At 52.0% G+C, this 25,105-nt stretch overlaps 1 protein-coding gene across 1 annotated transcript in view; it reads right to left on the bottom strand.

The window, feature by feature from the left end:
* LOC123768025 (D-beta-hydroxybutyrate dehydrogenase, mitochondrial-like) overlaps positions 1 to 25,105 on the bottom strand; it is a 173,472-nt gene that overhangs the window by 39,036 nt on the left and 109,331 nt on the right. Inside the window, exons 3-4 of the mRNA XM_069306511.1 lie at positions 17,729 to 17,812; positions 10,534 to 10,696 (exon numbers count right to left, since the gene is read on the bottom strand). Coding sequence (XP_069162612.1) covers positions 10,534 to 10,696; positions 17,729 to 17,812 — 247 coding nt within the window. The remainder of the gene's footprint in view (positions 1 to 10,533; positions 10,697 to 17,728; positions 17,813 to 25,105) is intronic.

Here is a 25,105-nt window from a genome sequence, read left to right as displayed (position 1 = left end):
TGTACACGCCCAACCGGTTGATGTGGTCATCTTTGGTCATTTTTAAATTATGTTCTTCAAAATGTGAATAAATCCCGGAACTACATTACAATGTTCCAGATGTACAAAGTACAAACCTTAATTGCCTCTCCAATCAACATCCTGATGGACATCCTGGACTCCTTACTACTGGAACTATACTGTCAGCACATAATAAATCTGGGTGACCTCAGTCAGTATCTCTTATTCAGGGAGTCTGATGAACCTTTAGGAGTTTTCAAGCTCAAAAAAAATCAACCTCATATCAGGCTCGTCCCTCGATCCTGTGGTAACTGACCTTCCTGCAAGTATAGTTCACTGCAGACCTCTGGGATATGTTTGTTCATTAGGCCACCAGGCTGTCGATACTACACTGGCTATCCTGACAGATCGAGGTTTGAACTACCTGGCATTGGGACGAGGAACTAGCCAGCCATCCGCATAGAGCTTGAAGCCTTGATTGAAAGACGTGAACAGCCAGCAAACGCCTTCATCAACCACATACCGGACCTCTAGCATAGGCGTATCCCTCACCCGCAGTATGTGACCAAGCCTACTGATCAGCCTTGGTTTGGATATCGCTGCCGGATGGCAGCCTCGGTTTATAATGGAAACATTCATAGACGATCTTGTTTATTGAAAGAAGTTCGAAAGTGGTCTATATCCAGATGGGAATAAGAAACTCGAAGAAAACTTTCATCTGGAAAAGTTGGATCCAAAGTCTGGTGGTCCCTGGTTAAAGACTGGTAGAGATACTCATCTGAGGACACAATCCCGCCTCTAAACCGGGAGGATGGAACTGTTGCAACCAGTAATCAGGAGAATGCTGACCTGATGGTAAACCACTTTGCCGCCAAGATGCAAGTCCCAAATTCTGAGCCTTAACCTCCACATCTTGTTCCAAGCTGTGTGTCTAGGATTACAGATTACTCACACACCAACAAATGTGTGTGAGCGAGCCTTCCGGACCCAGATTGGTCTCACCCTCCATCACCTGACACACAGCCATCGACCTTCGACCTAATATATTAAAGTCATGGTCATCCTCGCATCCGAAGGACGACCATCAACAACTACAGACCAGTGTCATGGCTTTCCATTACTGGTAAAATTCTAGAAACAATAATCTCTGAGCTAATGATACAAGTTTTTTACCATCATCAGCTACTATGTGATCGACAGTGTGGTTTTGGTCCAACCTGCTGCTGATCTATGTATAAATCTCCCCACTAAGTGCCATCATTCACTGGATGAATCCAAGATCAGCTGTGATGTTGCTCTAGACATAGTAGGTACCTTTAATCAGGTATTTCACTCTAGATTAGTAATGAAGCTTCAAGCACTACGTATCTCAGACTTCATCTTAGAACTAATAATAAAGAATTACCTTAAAGAACAGACTCTAAGAGTAGTCCTCAATGGAGCAGAATCCGAAAGCCATTCAATTGGTGGCAGTGTACCACAGGGTAGTGTGCTTGGCCCTCTGCTGTGGAATTTCTATTTCAATGATCTACTTCACCTCATTCCTGAAGCTCAAGTATATGCTGCCAACTGCACTCCAACCTTGACATTAGGAAAATAAGAAATGCCAACTGCTACAAGACTCACAAATCACCAACTTTAAGTGATTTCTACCTGAGGAAGATGGAAGGTCACATGTGCAGTTGTGAAAACACATGTAATGATAACTAGGCTGTACATTGGAAATTGGACAGGCCTGCAAATGGGTCGCATCTGGAGAAAGTGCACCACCTGGTTACAAAAATCGTTCGGGAGCTAAAACTCTCGAATCAAGAACGGTTGAGGCCACCGGGCTAACAACACTGCAAACCAGGCATGACAGGGTGGATCTCATTGAAACTTTAAAAATACTGAACAGTTTGCAGGATGTTGACCCCGGACAATTTCTTCAAAAGGTCAGGTGTAACACAAACAAGGAACAACAGTTTGATGCTCAACAAGCCACAATGTAGAACTGAGAACAGATGTGTTTTCACCCACAGGGCTATAAACTCATGGAACCGCCTACCCGCCGAAGGCGTAAAGGCCAAAACTCTGTTAAATTTCAAAATCCCACTGAAAGATAATCAGGGCAAAGGCGGGGGACCTTTGACAAGCCGCTAGCTTCCTGTCCTCGTCGAGGCCGCTAGAGTGTTAGTGGCCCTAACGTAAATTCAGGTAAAATCCTAACGTTTAGATGAAATTGACATATTGGGCATGAAGTTTAACTCTTCTATGAGAATGAAGAGCCACATGCTTAACCTAGCCCAAAAGGCAGCCAGGAAACTTACATCCCTTTGGTGCATATCACACCTGCCTGGTGGATGAGTAGACAGTGCTCGGGATTCGTAATCCTAGAGTTAGGGGATCGATCCCCGGCGATGGCGGAAACAAAAGGGCAGAGTTTCTTTCACCCTAATGCACTTGTTCACCTGGCAGTAGATAGGTACTTGTAAGTTAGATAGCTGTTACAGGCTGCTTCCTGTGTGTGTGTGTGTGTGTGTGTGTGTGTGTGTGTGTGTGTGTGTGTGTGTGTGTGTGTGTGTGTGTGTGTATGTGTGTGTGTGAAAAAAAGTTGATTGACAGTTGAGAGGCGGGCCGAAAGAGCCAGAGCTCAACCCCCGCAAGCACAAATAGGTGAATACAACTAGGTGAGTACACCTTGAAAGCAGGGACTGCAAAACCTTATATGAGCACACCTTCGCTCCCTTCTTGAGTATGCTCTCCTGAACTACGGCCCTTCATGATTCATCAGAATCACTCAGAAAAATCCCATTAACGTTCATATATATCAATGAGAAAATGAACTGGTGATCTGAGATGACTCGAAGCCGAAACCAAGGCAATGACAGCTGCATACTCCACCACTGTACCACCGAGACTTACTAAGAGGTCATTCAACCGGATTTCTGCTGAAATCACAAAGTCTGAAGAACAGTCCTGGAGCCAGTCCACATCTTACGTGTGACGAAAAGCACCCGGGTGCAGGGGAGGTACCCGCAGCACCTGGGTGCAGGCAAGGTACTCCCAACACCCAGGTGCAGGCAAGGTATTTCAAGCACCTGGGTGCAGGCAAGGTATTTCAAGCACCCGGGTGCAAACAAGGTACTCGCAGCACCCGAGTGCAGGCAAGGAACTTCCAGCACCCAGGTGCAGGCAAGGTACTTCAAGCACCCGGGTGCAGGTAAGGTACACCCAGCACCCAGGTGCAGGCAAGGTACTCCAAGCACCCGGGTGCTGGCAAGGTACTTCAAGCACCCGGGTGCAGGTAAGGTACTTCAAACACCCAGGTGCAGGCAAGGTACTCCCAACACCCAGGTGCAGGCAAGGTATTTCAAGCACCCGGGTGCAGGCAAGGTATTTCAAGCACCCGGGTGCAAACAAGGTACTCGCAGCACCCGAGTGCAGGCAAGGAACTTCCAGCACCCAGGTGCAGGCAAGGTACTTCAAGCACCCGGGTGCAGGTAAGGTACACCCAGCACCCAGGTGCAGGCAAGGTACTCCAAGCACCCGGGTGCTGGCAAGGTACTTCAAGCACCCGGGTGCAGGTAAGGTACTTCAAACACCCAGGTGCAGGCAAGGTACACCCAGCACCCAGGTGCAGGCAAGGTACTCCAAGCACCCGGGTGCTGGCAAGGTACTCCCAGCACCCAGGTGCAGGCAAGGTACTTCAAGCACCCGGGTGCAGGTAAGGTACACCCAGCACCCAGGTGCAGGCAAGGTATTTCAAGCACCCGGGTGCAGGCAAGGTATTTCAAGCACCCGGGTGCAAACAAGGTACTTCAAGCACCCGGGTGCAGGCAAGGTGCATCCAGCACCCAGGTGCAGGCAAGGTACTCCAAGCACCCGGGTGCTGGCAAGGTACATCAAGCACCCAGGTGCAGGCAAGGTACTTCAAGCACCCAGGTGCAGGCAAGGTACTCCAAGCACCCGGGTGCTGGCAAGGTACATCAAGCACCCAGGTGCAGGCAAGGTACTTCAAGCACCCAGGTGCAGGCAAGGTACTCCAAGCACCCGGGTGCAGGCAAGGTACTTCAAGCACTCTGGTGCAGGCAAGGTACTTCAAGCACTCTGGTGCAGGCAAGGTACTCCCAACACCCGGGTGCAGGCAAGGTACTGCCAGCACCCGGGTGCAGGCAAGGTACTGCCAGCACCCGGGTGCAGGCAAGGTACTGCCAGCACCCGGGTGCAGGCAAGGTACTGCCAGCACCCGGGTGCAGGTAAGGTACTCCCAGCACCCAGGTGCAGGCAAGGTACTCCCAGCACCCGGGTGCAGGCAAGGTACTTCAAGCACCCGGGTGCAGGCAAGGTACTGCCAGCACCCGGGTGCAGGCAAGGTACTGCCAGCACCCGGGTGCAGGCAAGGTACTGCCAGCACCCGGGTGCAGGCAAGGTACTTCAAGCACCCGGGTGCAGGCAAGGTACTCCCAGCACCCGGGTGCAGGCAAGGTACTTCAAGCACCCGGGTGCAGGCAAGGTACTGCCAGCACCCGGGTGCAGGCAAGGTACTGCCAGCACCCGGGTGCAGGCAAGGTACTGCCAGCACCCGGGTGCAGGCAAGGTACTGCCAGCACCCGGGTGCAGGTAAGGTACACCCAGCACCCGGGTGCAGGCAAGGTACTCCAAACACCCGGGTGCTGGCAAGGTACTTCAAACACCCGGGTGCAGGCAAGGTACTTCAAGCACCCGGGTGCAGGCAAGGTACTTCAAACACCCGGGTGCAGGCAAGGTACTTCAAACACCCGGGTGCAGGCAAGGTACTTCAAACACCCAGGTGCAGGCAAGGTACTTCAAACACCCAGGTGCAGGCAAGGTACTTCAAACACCCAGGTGCAGGCAAGGTACTTCAAACACCCGGGTGCAGGTAAGGTACTTCAAGCACCCGGGTGCAGGTAAGGTACTTCAAGCACCCGGGTGCAGGCAAGGTACTTCAAGCACCCAGGTGCAGGCAAGGTACTTCAAACACCCGGGTGCAGGCAAGGTACTTCAAGCACCCGGGTGCAGGCAAGGTACTTGAAGCACCCGGGTGCATGCAAGGAACTCCCAGCACCCGGGTGCATGCAAGGAACTCCCAGCACCTTGGTGCAGGCAAGGTACTCCCAGCACCTTGGTGCAGGCAAGGTACTTCAAGCACCCAGGTGCAAGCAAGGTACTTCAAGCACCCGGGTGCAGGCAAGGTACTCCCAGCACCTTGGTGCAGGTAAGGTACTTTAAGCACCCAGGTGCAGGCAAGGTACTTCAAGCACCCGGGTGCAGGCAAGGTACTTTAAGCACCCGGGTGCAGGCAAGGTACTTCAAGCACTTGGGTGCAGGCAAGGTACTTTAAGCACCCGGGTGCAGGCAAGGTACTTCAAGCACCCGGGTGCAGGCAAGGTACTTCAAGCACCCGGGTGCAGGCAAGGTACTTTAAGCACCCAGGTGCAGGCAAGGTACTTCAAGCACTTGGGTGCAGGCAAGGTACTTCAAGCACCCGGGTGCAGGCAAGGTACTTCAAGCACCCGGGTGCAGGCAAGGTACTTTAAGCACCCAGGTGCAGGCAAGGTACTTCAAACACCCAGGTGCAGGCAAGGTACTTCAAGCACTTGGGTGCAGGCAAGGTACTTCAAGCACCCGGGTGCAGGTAAGGTACTTTAAGCACCCGGGTGCAGGCAAGGTACTTCAAGCACCCGGGTGCAGGCAAGGTACTTTAAGCACCCAGGTGCAGGCAAGGTACTTCAAGCACCCGGGTGCAGGCAAGGTACTTCAAGCACCCGGGTGCGGGCAAGGTACTCCCAGCACCCGGGTGCAGACAAGGTACTTCAAGCACCCGGGTGCAGGCAAGGTACTTCAAGCACCCGGTTGCAGGCAAGGTACTCCTAGCACCCGGGTGCAGGCAAGGTACTCCCAGCACCCGGGTGCAGACAAGGTACTTGAAGCACCCGGGTGCAGGCAAGGTACTTCAAGCACCCGGTTGCAGGCAAGGTACTCCTAGCACCCGGGTGCAGGCAAGGTACTTCAAGCACCCGGGTGCAAGCAAGGTGCTTCCAGCACCTGGGTTGCAGGTAAGATACTTCAAGGACCCGGGTGCAGGCAAGGTACTTCAAACACCCAGGTGCAAGCAAGGTACTCCCAGCACCCGGGCGCGCGCAAGGTACTTCAAGCACCAAGGTGCAGGCAAGGTACTGTAAGCACCCGGGTACAGGCAAGTTACTCCCAGCACCCGGGTGCAGGCAAGGTACTCCTAGCACCTGGGTGCAGGCAAGGTACTTTAGGCACCCGGGTACAGGCAAGGTACTCCCAGCACCCGGGTACAGGCAAGGTACTTTAAGCACCCGGGTGCAGGCAAGGTACTCCCAGCACCCGGGTGCAGACAAGGTACTTCAAGCACCCGGGTGCAGGCAAGGTACTCCCAGCACCCGGTTGCAGGCAAGGTACTCCTAGCACCTGGGTGCAGGCAAGGTTCTCTCAGCACCCGGGTGCAGGTAAGGTACTCCCAGCACCCGGGTTCAGGCAAGGTACTTGAAGCACCCGGGTGCAGACAAGGTACCCTAAGCACCCGGGTGCAGGCGAGGTACTCTCCACACCCGGGTGTAGGCAAGGTACTCCCAACACTTTGGTGCAGGCAAGGTACTCCAGGCACCGTACGCCCCAATTTCACATACACACAGAAAATCACACTAACGTACACATATATCAATGAGAAAATTCACTGGAGCTCTGAGGTGACTCGAACCTATGATCAAGGCATTGTCAGTTGCACTCTCCACCACTGACTTGGTAAATGTCATACAAGATTTTTTGTTGAACTATGTTTCCTGCACCAGATTGCTTGGTGGTCATGCATAGAACTTGGACTGGCTTCTCCAGACTTCCTGTTATTTCAGTAGAAATCGTGTTGTATGACTGTTTAACAAGTCGGTGGTGGTATAGTAGTAGAATATGTGGCTGACTATGCCTTGGTCGCACGTTCGCATCACCTCAGAGCCCCGGTGAACTCTATATATATCCTATGCTGGCCTTGGCCCTCTCGACCACGATAGAACAAAAGCTGACGAACCCGGAACTCGACTGATTTCACCGGGAGGTTCTGGAGGCCTTGGTTCTACTTATGAACACTGTCGTGGTCAGAGTACCAGTGATTGTCATAAGGAGATCCGGTGGCCTGGGTTCGAATCCTCTGAAGGGGTCATAGAGGTCATAGAGTTAAAGCGATTATATATATATATATATATATATATATATATATATATATATATATATATATATATATATATATATATATATATATATATATATATATATATATATATATATATGTCGTACCTAGTAGCCAGAACTCACTTCTCAGCCTACTATGCAAGGCCCGATTTGCCTAATAAGCCTAGTTTTCATGAATTAATGTTTTTTAGACTACCTAACCTACCTAACCTAACCTAACCTAACGTTTTCGGCTACCTAACCTAACCTAACCTATAAAGATAGGTTAGGTTAGGTTAGGTTAGGTAGGGTTGGTTAGGTTCGGTCATATATCTACGTTAATTTTAACTCCAATAAACAAAAATTTTCCTCATACATAATGAAATGGGCAGCTTTATCATTTCATAAGAAAAAAATTAGAGAAAATATATTAATTCAGTAAAACTTGGCTTATTAGGCAAATCGGGCCTTGCATAGTAGGCTGAGAAGTGAGTTCTGGCTACTAGGTACGACATATATATATATATATATATATATATATATATATATATATATATATATATATATATATGTCGTACCTAGTAGCCAGAATGCACTTCTCGGCCTACTATGCAGGGCCTGATTTGCCTAATAAGCCAAGTTTCCCTGAATTAATATATTTTCTCTAATTTTTTTCTTATGAAATGATAAAGCTACCCATTTCATTATGTATGAGGTCAATTTTTTTTTATTGGAGTTAAAATTAACGTAGTAATATGACCGAACCTAACCAACCCTACCTAACCTAACCTAACCTATCTTTATAGGTTAGGTTAGGTTAGGTAGCCGAAAAAGTTAGGTTAGGTTAGGTTAGGTAGGTTAGGCAGTCGAAAAACAATTAATTCATGAAAACTTGGCTTATTAGGCAAATTGGGCCTTGCATAGTAGGCTGAGAAGTGCGTTCTGGCTACTAGGTACGACATATATATATATATATATATATATATATATATATATATATATATATATATATATATATATATATATTATACTTGTTAGTCAGTAAGCTACAGAAACTTTGGTAGTAGGGTTCCAGAGAGTTAAATCTATGTAAATTAAAATGGAAATGTTCGTTTGTGCATAACCGCTAATCTCTGAAAGTTCTTCACCTATTGGTTTGAAATTTTCAAACAACGTTCCATTCGCTTCCGAGCAGGTTTTTATATACATACTATATAGATGTCACGTCTGTGACGGTAAAAAAAAAATCATGCTTTTTTCTGTAAAACTGTGTTTTTCATGTGAGGGAAATATTCGAAACTTCTTTACCGAGTGCTTTGAAACTTCGACACAACGTTGCATTCAAATAGACGCGTCTTTTTATATATTTACTATACACATGACTCACTTGTGACTGGAAAAACATGCTTTTTTGAAAAACAGCGCCATATGTTGGACGTAAGAGCAACACACGCTGTAATCTCCGAAAGTTCTTCACCGATTACTTTGAAATTTTAACACATAGTTTCATTCGAATAAGCGCATCGTTTTATATACCTACTATATAGATGCCACTCCTCTGACAGGTAAAATCATGCGTTTTTGAAAAACAGCACCATCTGTTGCATATAACAGCAACATGCATGCTGTACTAAATATGTCATGAATTCCATTTCAGTGTTTCCCATTGCATTGATAAATTATATTTTCATAGATTTCAATTTATTTTATTTTTTATTGAATTGTTTTGTGAGACATTGTGTCGGTGTTGTTTACCATACCGTTCATTTCGTAAGTATAAGTATAGATGCCACACCTGTGACAGGTAAAACTATGCTTTTCTTGAAAAACAGCGCCATCTGTTGCATGTAAGAGCAACACACATGCTATACTAAATATGTTACAATTCCATTTCAATGTTTCTGATTGCATTAATAAATTGAATTTCCATAGATTTTTATTTATTTTAATTTTTAATTAATTATTTTTTTGTGAATTGCGTTGGAATTGAGCTATGTTGTTTGCCATACCATTCATTTTGTGAGTAAAGTTTATTTTTTTATTTTTTCTTATTTTCATTTCATTTTTTAACTGTTTTTCTTATATTTCAGTGAAGGGAACATCAGATCACTTGATGTTCCGTATTTTCTGATGGGAACATCAGACCATTTGGGAAGGCATCGGACGAGGGAGTGGGGATGACGAGGGGACGGAAGTGAGAGATTATTTTTTTTTTGTTTTGCATAGGTATTCCTGCGCGGGCTCTAAGCCTCTGGCTGGCCCACTAAAAGTGAGAGATGGTGGGGAGGACCTGGGGACAAAGGAGAGGGTAATGGTGGGAAAGGACGAGGGGATGGGGGAGTTTGGGATGGTGGGGACGAGGGGATGGGGGAATAGAGAATGGTGGGGAGACTCAGCATGTGCGTTGCTGAGCCACAGCAACGCGTGGCCGGTTACTGCTAGTAGAGAATATAAGAGAATTTAACCCTAATATAAGGTACCAATTTCTGTTATAATAATGGAGCATTTATAAAGCAGGTTCTTTATTGTAATTTTAGACCTTAACTTAGAGATAAGATCCGCACATACTAAGACTTCCTCGGCCCCTATACCTCCCTCAGGGATGGTCCCTACCTCCCTCAGGGATGGCCCCTACCTCCCTCAGGGATGGCCCCTACCTCCCTCGGGGATGGTCCCTACCTCCCTCAGGGATGAGCTTCTTGATGTGTATATTGACACCCTTGTCCCTTACCTCCCTTAGGGATGGTCCCTACCTCCCTCAGGGATGGTCCCTTACCTCCCTCAGGGATGGTCCCTACCTCCCTCAGGGATGGTCCCTTACCTCCCTCAGGGATGAGCTTCTTGACGTGTATATTGACACCCTTGTCCCTTACCTCCCTCAGGGATGGTCCCTACCTCCCTCAGGGATGAGCGTCTTGACGTGTATATTGACACCCTTGTCCCTTACCTCCCTCAGGGATGGTCCCTACCTCCCTCAGGGATGGTCCCTACCTCCCTCAGGGATGGTCCCTACCTCCCTCAGGGATGGTCCCTACCTCCCTCAGGGATGGTCCCTACCTCCCTCAGGGATGAGCTTCTTGACGTGTATATTGACACCCTTGTCCCTTACCTCCCTCAGGGATGGTCCCTACCTCCCTCAGGGATGGCCCCTACCTCCCTCAGGGATGGTCCCTACCTCCCTCAGGGATGAGCTTCTTGACGTGTATATTGACACCCTTGTCCCTTACCTCCCTCAGGGATGGTCCCTACCTCCCTCAGGGATGGTCCCTACCTCCCTCAGGGATGGTCCCTTACCTCCCTCAGGGATGGTCCCTACCTCCCTCAGGGATGGTCCCTTACCTCCCTCAGGGATGAGCTTCTTGACGTTTATAACGGCGGTCTTCAGTTGGTCTTGAGAGGTGACGTCCAGCTGGAGGGGGTGAAGGCGGGGGGAACCTTCGTCTCGCAGGCGCTGCACACCTTCCCCTTCCTTACCCAGGCAACACGCAATCACCCGGAACCCCTGTGGAGAGGCATGATGTCAACAGTTAACCTCGGGGTGATGAGAGACGGGCAACACCAGGGTGAGGGGAGACAGGTAACACCAGGGTGAGGGGAGACAGGCAACACCAGAGTGAGGGGAGACAGTCAACCTAGGGTGAGGAGGGAGACGAGCAACACCAGAGTGAGGCGAGACAGGCAGCACTAGAGTGAGGGGAGATAGGCAACACCAGGGTGAGGGGAGACAGTCAGAACTAAGGTGAGGGAAGCCAGTGAGAACTACAGTGAGGGTGAGTCAATCAATACCAGGGAGAGGAGAGCTAGACAATACAAGGGTGAGGGGAATTAGTCAGAACCAGGGTGAGGGGGAAGCCAATCAATACCAGAATGAGGGGAGGCAGTCAGTGCCCTAGTGAGGGGAGCCATTTAGTACAAGGGAGAGCGGAGCCAGTAAGTATTAGGATGAGGGGTGCCAGTCAGAACTAGGGTAAGGGGAGCCAGTCAATACTATAGAGAGGGACGCCAGTCAATACTAGGGTGAGGGAAGGCAGTCAGTACCAGGGTGATTGGAGCCAGACAATACAAGGGTGAGGGGAGCTAGACAATACAAGGGTGAGGGGAGCTAGACAATACAAGGGTGAGGGGAGCTAGACGATACCAGGGTGAGGGGGAGCCAGTCAGCACCAGAGTGATGGGAGTTAGCCAGTACCAGGGTGAAGGGAGTCAGACAAGTACCAGGGTGAAGGGAGTCAGACAAGTACCAGGGGGAGGAGATATTCAGTACCAGGGTGAGGGGAACCAGTCAGCACCAAAGTGATGGGAGCTAGTCAGTACCAGGGTGAAGGGAACCAGACAATACCAGGGTGTGAGGTGCCCGTCATTACCAGGGTGAGGGAAATCAATTAGTTCCAGGGAGAGAGGAACTAGCCAATATCAGGGTGAAGGAAACTAGACAATGTCAGGGTGAGGGGAGCCAGTCAATACCAGAGTGAGAGGAGATGGGCAACACCAGGGTGAGGGGAACCAGTCAGCAGCAGAGTGAGGGTGAACTAGTCAAGGTGTGGAGAGGTAGACAATACTAAAATGAGGGGACACAGTCGGTACCAGGGTGAAAGGAGCCAGTCATTACCAGGGTGAGGGAAGCTATATAGACCATATCAAGTAAAGGGAGCCAGTCAGAAGGAGGGTGAGGGGAGACGGGCAACACCTGGTTAAGGGGAGCCAGTAAGTACCAGGGTGAGAGGAGCAAGACAATACCAGGGTGAAGAAAGCCTGTCAATATCAGGATGTGGGGCGGCAGACAATACCAGGGTGAGGTGAACTAGCCAGTTTCAGGGTGAGGGGATCCAGTCAGTATTAGGGTGAGAGGGGAGCCAGTCAGTACCAGGGTGAGGGGAGCCAGTCAGTACTAGGGTGAGGGGAGCCAGTCAGTACCAGGGTGAGGGGAGCCAGTCAGTACCAGGGTGAGGGGAGCCAGACAATACCAGGGTGAGGGGAGCCAGACAATACCAGGGTGAGGGGAGCCAGACAATACCAGAATGAGAGGAGCCAGACAATACCAGGGTGAGAGGAGCCAGACAATACCGGAATGAGAGGAGCCAGACAATACCAGGGTGAGGGGAGCCAGACAATACCAGGGTGAGAGGAGCCAGACAATACCGGAATGAGAGGAGCCAGATAATACCAGGGTGAGGGGAGCCAGACAATACCAGGGTGAGGGGAGCCAGACAATACCAAGGTGAGGGGAGCCAGACAATACCAGGGTGAGGGGAGCCAGACAATACCAGGGTGAGGGGAGCCAGACAATACCAGGGTGAGGGGAGCCAGACAATACCAGAATGAGAGGAGCCAGACAATACCAGGGTGAGAGGAGCCAGACAATACCAGGGTGAGAGGAGCCAGACAATACCAGAGTGAGGGGAGCCAGACAATACCAGGGTGAGGGGAGCCAGACAATAACAGGGTGAGGGGAGCCAGACAATATGCAGGGTGAGGGGAGCCAGACAATACCAGGGTGAGGGGAGCCAGACAATACCAGGGTGAGGGGAGCCAGACAATACCAGAATGAGAGGAGCCAGACAATACCAGGGTGAGGGGAGCCAGACAATACCAGGGTGAGGGGAGCCAGACAATACCTGGGTGAGGGGAGCCAGACAATACCAGGGTGAGGGGAGCCAGACAATACCAGGGTGAGGGGAGCCAGACAATAACAGGGTGAGGGGAGCCAGACAATATGCAGGGTGAGGGGAGCCAGACAATACCAGGGTGAGGGGAGCCAGACAATACCAGGGTGAGGGGAGCCAGACAATAACAGGGTGAGGGGAGCCAGACAATATGCAGGGTGAGGGGAGCCAGACAATACCAGGGTGAGGGGAGCCAGACAATACCAGGGTGAGGGGAGCCAGACAATACCAGGGTGAGGGGAGCCAGACAATACCAGGGTGAGGGGAGCCAGACAATACCAGGGTGAGGGGAGTCAGACAATACCAGGGTGAGGGGAGCCAGACAATAACAGGGTGAGGGGAGCCAGACAATATGCAGGGTGAGGGGAGCCAGACAATACCAGGGTGAGGGGAGCCAGACAATACCAGGGTGAGGGGAGCCAGACAATACCAGGGTGAGGGGAGCCAGACAATACCAGGGTGAGGGGAGCCAGACAATACCAGGGTGAGGGGAGCCAGACAATAACAGGGTGAGGGGAGCCAGACAATACCAGGGTGAGGGAAGCCAGACAATACCAGGGTGAGGGAGCCAGACAATATGCAGGGTGAGGGGAGCCAGACAATACCAGGGTGAGGGGAGCCAGACAATACCAGGGTGAGGGGAGCCAGACAATACCAGGGTGAGGGCAGCCAGACAATATGCAGGGTGAGGGGAGCCAGACAATACCAGGGTGAGGGGAGCCAGACAATACCAGGGTGAGGGGAGCCAGGCAATACCAGGGTGAGGGGAGCCAGACAATATGCAGGGTGAGGGGAGCCAGACAATACCAGGGTGAGGGGAGCCAGACAATATGCAGGGTGAGGGGAGCCAGACAATACCAGGGTGAGGGGAGCCAGACAATACCAGGGTGAGGGGAGCCAGACAATACCAGGGTGAGAGGAGCCAGACAATACCAGAGTGAGGGGAGCCAGACAATACCAGGGTGAGGGGAGCCAGACAATAACAGGGTGAGGGGAGCCAGACAATATGCAGGGTGAGGGGAGCCAGACAATATTAGAGTGAGGGGAGCCAGACAATACCAGGGTGAGGGGAGCCAGACAATACCAGAATGAGAGGAGCCAGACAATACCAGAGTGAGGGGAGCCAGACAATACCAGGGTGAGGGGAGCCAGACAATACCAGGGTGAGGGGAGCCAGACAATACCAGGGTGAGGGGAGCCAGACAATACCAGGGTGAGGGGAGCCAGACAATACCAGGGTGAGGGGAGCCAGACAATAACAGGGTGAGGGGAGCCAGACAATATGCAGGGTGAGGGGAGCCAGACAATACCAGGGTGAGGGGAGCCAGACAATACCAGGGTGAGGGGAGCCAGACAATAACAGGGTGAGGGGAGCCAGACAATATGCAGGGTGAGGGGAGCCAGACAATACCAGGGTGAGGGGAGCCAGACAATACCAGGGTGAGGGGAGCCAGACAATACCAGGGTGAGGGGAGCCAGACAATACCAGGGTGAGGGGAGCCAGACAATACCAGGGTGAGGGGAGCCAGACAATAACAGGGTGAGGGGAGCCAGACAATATGCAGGGTGAGGGGAGCCAGACAATACCAGGGTGAGGGGAGCCAGACAATACCAGGGTGAGGGGAGCCAGACAATACCAGGGTGAGGGGAGCCAGACAATACCAGGGTGAGGGGAGCCAGACAATACCAGGGTGAGGGGAGCCAGACAATAACAGGGTGAGGGGAGCCAGACAATACCAGGGTGAGGGAAGCCAGACAATACCAGGGTGAGGGAGCCAGACAATATGCAGGGTGAGGGGAGCCAGACAATACCAGGGTGAGGGGAGCCAGACAATACCAGGGTGAGGGGAGCCAGACAATACCAGGGTGAGGGCAGCCAGACAATATGCAGGGTGAGGGGAGCCAGACAATACCAGGGTGAGGGGAGCCAGACAATACCAGGGTGAGGGGAGCCAGGCAATACCAGGGTGAGGGGAGCCAGACAATATGCAGGGTGAGGGGAGCCAGACAATACCAGGGTGAGGGGAGCCAGACAATATGCAGGGTGAGGGGAGCCAGACAATACCAGGGTGAGGGGAGCCAGACAATACCAGGGTGAGGGGAGCCAGGCAATACCAGGGTGAGGGGAGCCAGACAATATGCAGGGTGAGGGGAGCCAGACAATACCAGGGTGAGGGGAGCCAGACAATACCAGGGTGAGGGGAGCCAGACAATACAAGAGTGAGGGGAGCCAGACAATACAAGAGTGAGGTTAGCCAGACAATACAAAAGTGAGGGGAGCCAGACAATACCAGGGTGAGGGGAGTCAGACAATACAAGAGTGAGGGGAGCCAGACAATACAAGAGTGAGGGGAGCCAGACAATACAAGAGTGAGGGGAGCCAGACAATACCAGGGTGAGGGGAGCCAGACAATACCAGAGTGAGGGGAGCCAGACAATACCAGAGTGAGGGGAGCCAGACAATACCAGAGTGAGGGGAGCCAGACAATACCAGAGTGAGGGGAGCGAGATAATACCAGAGTGAGGGGAGTTAGTCGGTACCCGTGCGGTTGGGCGCGTTTCCTATCACCTCATGCTCCTGTTCATCTAGCAGTAAATAGGTACCTAGGAGTTAGTCAGCATGGAGTTGCATCCTCAGGCGGGGTCAGTAAGTCGACCCTGGGGACGACCTCGATATTAGCCTAACATGTACAGTGTATATATATATTGGCTGCCTGTCCCCGACACATTGAATTATACACAAGTGCGAAGACACATAGATACAAAATAATGGCACTAAGAGCCAGAGTCCAGCTGGCCGCTGTGAGGTAGTGAAAGTGAGAGCCAGAGTCAAGCTGGCCGCTATGAGGTAGTGACAGTGTGAGCCAGAGGCCAGCTGGCCGCTGTGAGGTAGAGACAGTGTGAGCCAGAGTCCAGCTGGCCGCTGTGAGGTAGTGACAGTGAGAGGCAGAGGCCAGCTGGTCTCCGTGAGGTAGTGACAGTGAGAGCCAGAGGCTAGCTGGCCGCTGTGAGGTAGTGACAGTGAGAGCCAGAGTCCAGCTGGCCGCTGTGAGGTAGTGACAGTGAGAGCCAGAGGCCAGCTGGCCGCTGTGAGGTAGTGACAGTGAGAGCCAGAGTCCAGCTGGCCGCTGTGAGGTAGAGACAGTGAGAGGCAGAGGCCAGCTGGCCGCTGTGAGGTAGTGACAGTGAGAGGCAGAGGCCAGCTGGCCGCTGTGAGGTAGTGACAGTGAGAGCCAGAGTCAAGCTGGCCGCTGTGAGGTGGAGACAGTGAGAGCCAGAGTCCAGCTGGCCGCTGTGAGGTAGTGACAGTGAGAGGCAGAGGCCAGCTGGCCGCTGTGAGGTAGTGACAGTGAGAGGCAGAGGCCAGCTGGCCGCTGTGAGGTAGTGACAGTGAGAGCCAGAGTCCAGCTGGCCGCTGTGAGGTAGTGACAGTGAGAGCCAGAGGCCAGCTGGCCGCTGTGAGGTAGTGAGAGTGAGAGCCAGAGGCCAGCTGGCCGCTATGAGGTAGTGACACTCTGAGCCAGAGGCCAGCTGGCCGCTGTGAGGTAGTGACACTCTGAGCCAGAGGCCAGCTGGCCGCTGTGAGGTAGAGACAGTGAGAGCCAGAGGCCAGCTGGCCGCTGTCAGGTAGTGACAGTGAGAGCCAGAGTCCAGCTGGCCGCTGTCAGGTAGTGACAGTGAGAGCCAGAGGCCAGCTGGCCGCTGTCAGGTAGTGACAGTGAGAGCCAGAGTCCAGCTGGCCGCTGTGAGGTAGTGACAGTGTGAGCCAGAGGCCAGCTGGCCGCTGTCAGGTAGTGACAGTGAGAGCCAGAGTCCAGCTGGCCGCTGTCAGGTAGTGACAGTGTGAGCCAGAGTCCAGCTGGCCGCTGTGAGGTAGAGACAGTGTGAGCCAGAGGCCAGCTGGCCGCTGTGAGGTAGAGACAGTGAGAGCTAGAGTCCAGCTGGCCGATGTGAGGTAGTGACAGTGTGAGCCAGAGGCCAGCTGGCCGCTGTGAGGTAGAGACAGTATGAGCCAGAGGCCAGCTGGCCGCTGTGAGGTAGTGACAGTGTGAGCCAGAGTCCAGCTGGCCGCTGTGAGGTAGAGACAGTGTGAGCCAGAGGCCAGCTGGCCGCTGTGAGGTAGAGACAGTGTGAGCCAGAGGCCAGCTGGCCGCTGTGAGGTAGAGACAGTGTGAGCCAGAGGCCAGCTGGCCGCTGTGAGGTAGAGACAGTGTGAGCCAGAGTCCAGCTGGCCGCTGTGAGGTAGTGACAGTGTGAGCCAGAGGCCAGCTGGCCGCTGTGAGGTAGTGACAGTGTGAGCCAGAGGCCAGCTGGCCGCTGTGAGGTAGAGACAGTGTGAGCCAGAGGCCAGCTGGCCGCTGTGAGGTAGTGACAGTGAGAGCCAGAGGCCAGCTGGCCGCTGTGAGGTAGTGACAGTGTGAGCCAGAGGCCAGCTGGCCGCTGTGAGGTAGTGACAGTGAGAGCCAGAGTCCAGCTGGCCGCTGTGAGGTAGAGACAGTGAGAGCCAGAGGCCAGCTGGCCGCTGTGAGGTAGTGACAGTGAGAGCCAGAGTCCAGCTGGCCGCTGTAAGGTAGTGACAGTGAGAGCCAGAGGCCAGCTGGCCGCAGTGAGGTAGAGACAGTGTGAGCTAGAGGCCAGCTGGCCGCTGTGAGGTAGTGACAGTGTGAGCCAGAGTCCAGCTGGCCGCTGTGAGGTAGTGAGAGTGAGAGCCAGAGGCCAGCTGGCCGCTGTGAGGTAGAGACAGTGTGAGCCAGAGGCCAGCTGGCCGCTGTGAGGTAGTGACAGTGAGAGCCAGAGGCCAGCTGGCCGCTGTGAGGTAGTGACAGTGAGAGCCAGAGTCCAGCAGGCTGCTATGAGATAGTGGCACTAACCAGCTTGTCCAAGTGTAGCGCCAGGGTGTTGCCGAAGCCAGAGTCGCAGCCGGTGACGAGCACCACCTTCCCCTCGCAACACACCTGCCACAACACACTTCACTATAATATCCAAGTTTAACATGCAATATATTGGTTAAGAATGAATTATAATGAAACATTTGTAAGTACCACACATTATAAACGAATATAAGTAAGAGGATATACAGTGACGCAACATTCATGGTAATATTCGCCCTACAAAATTTGATAATACACTTAACATCACCGTAACATACAACACTAACCATGATAAATGTTTTACAGTATTGTACCAAATGTGGACTAATTATAATTACACTCTTACATTAACACAGCAAGTTAAAATTATTAAATCAAATTCATCCCTGATGCAATAACACATGGTTATTGCATTAGTGTCACAGCCTTAGTGAAACAAAGAGAAACGTTGGCTTAGGATACTGTGATGTTGGCTTCGGAAAATCTGAATTATTTTAAAAATATATTAAGCTTACATTATAAATTCTTAAAGTAAATTATATTAAACTAACACCAAAAATACATTTCTCCTTAAGTTAAAATCAGTAATTGCTTAAAAGAAGGATAATTAATCAAAAAACAACCTACGCTATAAGCCGTGCTATGTACGGCTTATAGCGTAAGTTGTGTTCTATGATCACGAGCTGGGGGCCTACGTGTCATTGTATAGTTAATTACTTAGCTGATGACACAGCTAAATACTCTGCATTTGTCGACATCAAAGGAGCCTTCGATAAAGCAAAATGGATTGCGATCGTGGAAGAGCTTGCATTCATGAGTGTCAAGGGGAAGAATCATGAAATTGATTGAAGACTATCTCACAAGAAGGAAAGCGAAAGTCGTCTCGATGGAGCAGTCTCGAGAACAATGAATATATAATTTGGGCCCACTCAACTAAGAGTATTACATCTCACACTATTCACCATCCTTATGAACGACATTGCAAATACTGAATTTTCGGAAGGAACACAACAAGTGGGAGATGCAGTTGATGTCATAATACAAGACCCCCACATTTGAAAATTTTTAACAGCCTATTCAATTCCCTGGAAGGAAGTGTGTTGAACTCGGTTTCACTCTCTCCACAAACAAGACAAAAGCCTATACTCTCATCACAAGCGGGGAGAAAATGAAGAACTGCAGTTTAAGGGTGAAACACTTGTGAGGGTTGATGTTTTGATTATAGATAGCCTAACCGAGACTACTAACCGAGACCCCCTCCCCGCTCAGCTCGTTGTCGCCGTGTGGGGGCTTAGTGGACGGCTGCCGGAGTGTGATGCTCCTTGGGACAGTCCTCTGTCCTTTTCTAGCCTTGTGCTCCTGCTGCCGTCCTCTCCAATTCTGCTGGGCATCTTTTCCTTTTCCTTCTGTTTCGTTTTTCTCCCCCCTCTTCTCCTATCTGCTTGCCGTTTCCTACCGACCTTTTGCTCGTTCTGGTTCTTCCCTTGGACTTCTTCTATTTTGACGCCCGGGTGCTTGAGGAGGCATACTCATGCACCCGTAGAACTGCAGTACCCGACGTCGAGAGCGAGGGGAACCTTTTATTGTCAATCCCCACTTCGTCACTGAACCCGATCACGACGGACTGTCGGTTTCTTAAGGTGGCGTTTGTGGGGCGTATACTCGCAACGCACCCCTAGGAGGCCCCGACAAGATCGGCGATAGCTTCTTGTTGGGTGTCCTGCCTCTAATTGTGGCTCCATGGTGGGTGTGGGGGCACATTCGTGAGTGAATTCTTTCTTTCGTCAAGATGATTACCCCTGCTTCGGCTTCTTCTGGTTTACCTTCTCAGGCTCGTGGGGTGGGCGACCAAGCCCCCGAGTCGGTCCGTATTGGAAGACCGGGCTCTGTAGCCTCCGCTGCATTGGGCCCCGACCTTGCTCCTCCTTTGGCCTCTCTGACTCCTTCCTCTGGCTCCCCTCCCTCCTCTGTGGTTGGGTCGAGCCCCAAGCCCCCAGTGGTGACTACCTCGTCCCCTGGCGCGGCTCCTTCTCTAGTTGTAACTACTGCGCCTTTTAACCCCTCTCTCTCTGGGGGTTCTCACCGCCGTCCTCGTCACGGCCGCCCTCGCTCGATTCCTTCCAGTTCTGCTACCTATCAAGCCTTGTTTGGTCCCGCTTCGTGGGTCAAATATTTTGATCTCCTCCCTCTTGATTCTGCGCCTCCTGACGATTTCTCCCTCCATCGACATCTCATTGATTCCGTGGATGCCTCCATTACTTTCAACCCCACTCGTCTCGGTACACGTGTCGTTGCTGCTCCTTCTCAGGATGCTGCTTCCCGCTTGGCTGCCTTATCCTGCCTTGGCGAGACCCCCGTTTGGGTCTCGAAGAACGTTCAGTTGAATGCCAGTGTTGGCACTATTTTGCTCCCGCCCCATGTTGCGACCGGTGTTCGGGACCTGCGCGACTGCCACGACGATATTCGACATATCCTCGCTGCCCAGGGCCACTCTATTCTCCAGGTGGACACGTTTACTCGTCCCCCTCGTGGTAGTCGCCGTCAACCCCTCCGGGTTGTGAAGATTACCTTTGATGGTAGGACCCTTCCACCCTCTGTCATTCTTGCTGGTGCCAGGTGCTCTGTCCAGGAGTACATTCCTTCTCCTCGGCTCTGCAACAAGTGCTGGAGGTTTGGGCATGGTGCCCTCCGCTGCTCCGGGACTGTCTCTCTCTGTCCTTTGTGTGGTGGCGAAGGTCACTCTAAGTCGGAGTGCGCTTCTCCCCAAGCTCGCTGCCTCAACTGCGGTGAGGCCCATCCTACCTTCTCCCGTGCGTGTGTCCATTACAAGCTTGAGGCAGCCGTCCTCAACTTGAAGCACCGGGAGCGTTTATCTTTTCCTGAGGCGAGGCGCCAGGTTCGCCGGCTCCCGCCTTATGCTACTATCTCTTATGCTCGCGTGTTGCGCTCTTCCTCTCCTCGTCCTTCCCGCCTTCCTCAGACTCACAACCGTTTCCGGGCCTTGGACCCTGATGCGCCCACTGCCCCCTCCTCTGTCCCTTTGGGTTCTCTCCCGAAGGAGCCTCCTCCTGGTCCTCTGTCTGGGGTTCCCCTTCCTTCTACCCGGTCTGTCGTGTCTTCTGTGTCTTCTTCCTCGTCCCCCTCCGATCCTCCTTCCCATCCTCTTCCTCCATGTATCGGCTCTCCCCGCCGCCTGTCGGTGCGGGCGGATGTCCATCGCTCTCCTAACGGCCGTCGTGTGTGCTCTCGTTCGGCTTCTCCTGTTGAGACACTGGAATCCGTTGCCCGGTACGTAGTTGCTGGGACACCGGTCTCTTTAAGTCAGAAGCGTAAGCCTGGCTCCTCTCCTTCCTCTTCCCCGGCGGGTAAGAAGGCTTCGCTTTCTTCCTCAGCTCCTCCTTCTGGCTCTGTTGCTCCTTCCCCTCCCGTTTCAGTGCTTGCGCCCCCTGTTCCTGCTATGGAGGTTTCTTTGGCCCCTGCTTCCCTTTCGGTTGCTGCTCTTGCTGGGGTGCGCTCCTCTCTTTCTACTCCCCCTCTTCCTGCTGCTGTCCTTGACTGCTCCTCTCCGTTGTCTCCTCCTCCTCCTCCTCCTCCTCCTCCTCCGGACCCTGCCCGCCCACCTCTGATCTGTTCTCCCGTTTCCTTCCCTCCGTCTTTGCTCAGTTTACCCCCTAACCCTGACTTTGCTGACCCTGATCCCGACCCTGATATTCTTTAACGTGCTCTGTTGCTCTTTCGCCTTTGTTTCTTCCTTGTTCTCTGTTTTTGTCCTTTCTCTTCTCGTCGTTGTCCATTCTTCAATGGAACGTTCGAGGTTATTACGCCAATTTCCTCGAACTCCAACTTCTGGTTTCGCGGTTTTCGCCCCTTTGTGTCTGTCTCCAGGAGCCAATGCTTGGTGCTCGTCCTGGTCGTTTTCGTGGCTATTCCTTTCTCTCCCCCCCCCCCCCAGCCATTGCTGGGGCTTCTAATTCTTCTGCTTTCTTGATTCGGGCTGATGTTCCCTTTGTTCCTTTACTTTTTCCTTCGCCTCTCCATTGTTCTGCTGCTCGTATCTTTGTGGGGAAATGGTACACAGTTTGTTCCATTTATCTCCCCCCGAGTGTCCCGCTCTCTCTTCCTGATTTGAAACACCTCCTAGACTCCTTGCCGGAGCCTGTGCTCCTGCTGGGTGACTTCAATTGTCGTCATTCTCTTTGGGGTGACGTTCTGACGAATACCCGGAGTCGCCTCCTTGAGCCGTTTCTCCTCTCTTCTTCCCTGTCTCTTCTGAATTCTGGTGAGCCCACTCATTTGGACTCTCGAACTCGCACCCTTTCTTGTCTTGATCTTTCTCTCTGCTCTTCTTCTCTTTACTTAGATTTCACGTGGCAGGTTCTTGATGACCTCCATGGAAGTGATCATTTCCCCATCCTTGTTTCCTTTTTCTCTTTTCGCCCTTCCCTCTCTTTCCCTAGGTGGCAGTTTGCTAAGGCGGACTGGACCCTATTTTCCCTCAGTGCTACTCTCTCTGACCTCTCCCTTCTGCCCCTCTCTCGCGCTCTCCTCCTTTTTCATGACACTGTCTTCGACGCTGCCCTCCGCTCTATTCCTCGCTCTTCCTCTCGGGGTCCACGGAAGGGCGTTCCCTGGTGGAATGCGGACTGTGCTCGGGCTGTCCGCTGTAAGCGTGCAGCCTGGAAGAAGCACCGCCGTAGGCAGACGACCGATTCTTTTCTTTTCTTTCGGAAAGCGAGTGCGGTGGCCCGTAGGGCCAACCGTACGGCTAAACGTGAATGTTGGGCATCTTATGTCTCGACAATTACGTCCGAAACCCCTCTGGCCCAGATCTGGAAGCGTATCCGCAAGATAGCGGGTAAGTTCATTCCCGATGTTTCACCGGTCCTTCACCTCCATGATACTCTTGTGGCGGACCCGTTGCAGGTCGCTTCCGAACTGGGTTCCCACTTTTCTTCTGTTAGCTCTGGTCTTCATCTTCCCCAATCTTTCCTTCTTCGTAAACCTGTCCTTGAGTCTTGTCCTTTAGATTTCTGCACTGATCTTCAGCTTCCCTATAATGATCCCTTCTCTCTCTCTGAACTTCGTTCTGCCCTGGCCCTCTGCGGTTCTACGGCGGCGGGCTCCGATGGTATTCATTATGAGATGCTTCGCCATCTCCCTCCGAGCACGTCTCAGTATTTACTGAGTCTGTATAATCGGATCTGGGAGTCGTCGTCAGTCCCTGAGGACTGGCTCGATGCCGTTGTCCTCCCTGTTCGCAAACCGGGGTCTCTGGGTACTTCCCCTAAGGACTTTCGCCCTATTGCTCTCACAAGTTGTGTCTGCAAACTCTTTGAACGTATGGTTAACGTTCGTCTGATGTGGTTCCTGGAACACCATCACCTCCTCTCCCCTTCTCAATTTGGTTTCCGCAAGTGCCGCAGCACGACAGATGTCCTGGTGAACTTGGAGGTCTATATTCGTACTGCTTTTGCTGCGAAGACCTCCGTTGTTGCCGTCCTTTTTGACCTAGAAAAGGCTTACGACACCACTTGGCGTTATCATATCCTATCTCAACTTCATTCTTTTGGCCTTCGTGGTCATCTCCCTCTCTTTCTCCGCAGCTTCCTCTCTCGTCGTTCCTTTCGGGTGCGCCTTGGTACCGCTCTGTCTCCCTCTTTTCAGCAATACGAAGGTGTGCCCCAGGGTAGTGTTCTGAGCACTACTCTTTTTCTGGTTGCCCTCAATGGTCTTCTTTCCTCTCTTCCTTCTGGTGTCTTCTCCGCTCTCTATGTCGATGATCTTACCCTTTGTTGTCAGGGTGATGATTCGCCTCTCCTTCAACGCCGGCTTCAACTTGCAATTGATGCCGTGTCGTCTTGGGCCACAGGTCATGGCTTCAAGTTCTCTACTTCTAAGACTTGTGCCATGGCTTTTACGCGGAAACGGGTTGTTCTTCGTCCCTCTTTGTCACTTTATGGTCATCCCCTTGAATACAAAGATTCCGCGAAGCTTTTGGGGTTATTCCTTGACACTCGTTTGTCTTGGTCTCCCCATATCTCTTACCTCCGTGTTGAGTGCTCTAAGGCCCTTACCCTCCTTCGGGTCTTGTCCCATACTTCTTGGGGGGCAGATAGGCGCACTCTCCTTGCTTTACATTCCTCTCTCGTCCTGTCTAAGCTCGATTATGGTTGCCCTGCTTACTCGTCTGCTTCTCCTTCTACTCTTCGCCGTCTTGATGCTTTGCACCATACTGGGTTGCGCCTCAGTTCTGGTGCCTTTCGTTCGACTCCCGTCCTTAGCTTGTATGTTGACACTGGCTTCCTGTCTCTCCAGGACCGCCGTGATCGCTACTGTCTTCGCTATCTTGCGCGGTCCTTGCAACATCCTTCCTCTCGCCTCTGTCGTGCTTTAACTTTTACCCCTCCTGCGGTTCCTGTTCCTCTTCACCACCTCCCTCTTTCTGTCCGGTTATCTCGCCTACAGGATTCTCTTTCCGTTCGTATTTCTGATGTTTCTCCTCGTGTTGTTCCTTCTTTGCCCCCGTGGAGGGTCCCTCTTCCGCGGTTTTGTACATCCTTGACTCGTATCGCTAAAGCTTTTACCCCTCCTACGGTTCTAAAACGCCTTTTCCTCGAGCACTTTTCTTCTCACTCCCGCTCAGTTTCTGTCTTCACCGATGGGTCTAAGTCAGCGGACGGTGTTGGCTACTCTGTTGTTTTTCCTGATCGCACTTATATGTGTCGCTTGCCTCCGGAGACTAGCATCTTTACAGCGGAACTTTATGCTATTCTCTATGCTCTTCGTCTCCTGCTTTCTCGTTGTCAGTCTTCCTTTGTGGTTGTTGTTGACTCTCGTAGTGCCCTCATGGCTCTCGGGTGCTTTAATCCAGTTCATCCAGTAGTTGTCCAGATCCAGCATTGGCTGTTTCTCGTTCAGAGTAAATTTAAGTCGGTTGAGTTTTGTTGGGTTCCCAGCCATATTGGCGTGTCTTTAAATGAGCGTGCGGATGCTGCCGCTAAGGAAGCTGTCCGCTCTTGTCCCATCTCTCGTAAAGGCATTCCGTATTCCGACTTTTACCCGGTTATCCATTCCTCAGTCCTTACCCGTTGGCAGGCTTCTTGGTTGTCTGTTACTGGTAACAAGCTACGTACTCTTAAATGTTGTGTTTCCTCGTGGCCGTCCTCCTTCCACCGTAACCGGCGGTGGGAAACAGCTCTGGCGAGGTTGCGTATTGGCCATACTCGCTTAACCCATGGTCACTTGATGGAGCGCCGCCCTGCTCCTTATTGTCCTAGTTGCATTGTCCCTCTTACGGTCGTGCATGTCCTTCTTGAATGTCCTGACTTCCAGGACGAGCGTGTGTCTTGCTTTCCGACCGCCCCTCGCGGTCACCTG

Source organism: Procambarus clarkii, chromosome 58 (assembly GCF_040958095.1).
Source record: "Procambarus clarkii isolate CNS0578487 chromosome 58, FALCON_Pclarkii_2.0, whole genome shotgun sequence".
Lineage (NCBI taxonomy): Eukaryota > Metazoa > Arthropoda > Malacostraca > Decapoda > Cambaridae > Procambarus > Procambarus clarkii.
Note: the sequence above shows the minus strand (reverse complement) of the source record. Positions and strands in the feature narration are given on the sequence as shown.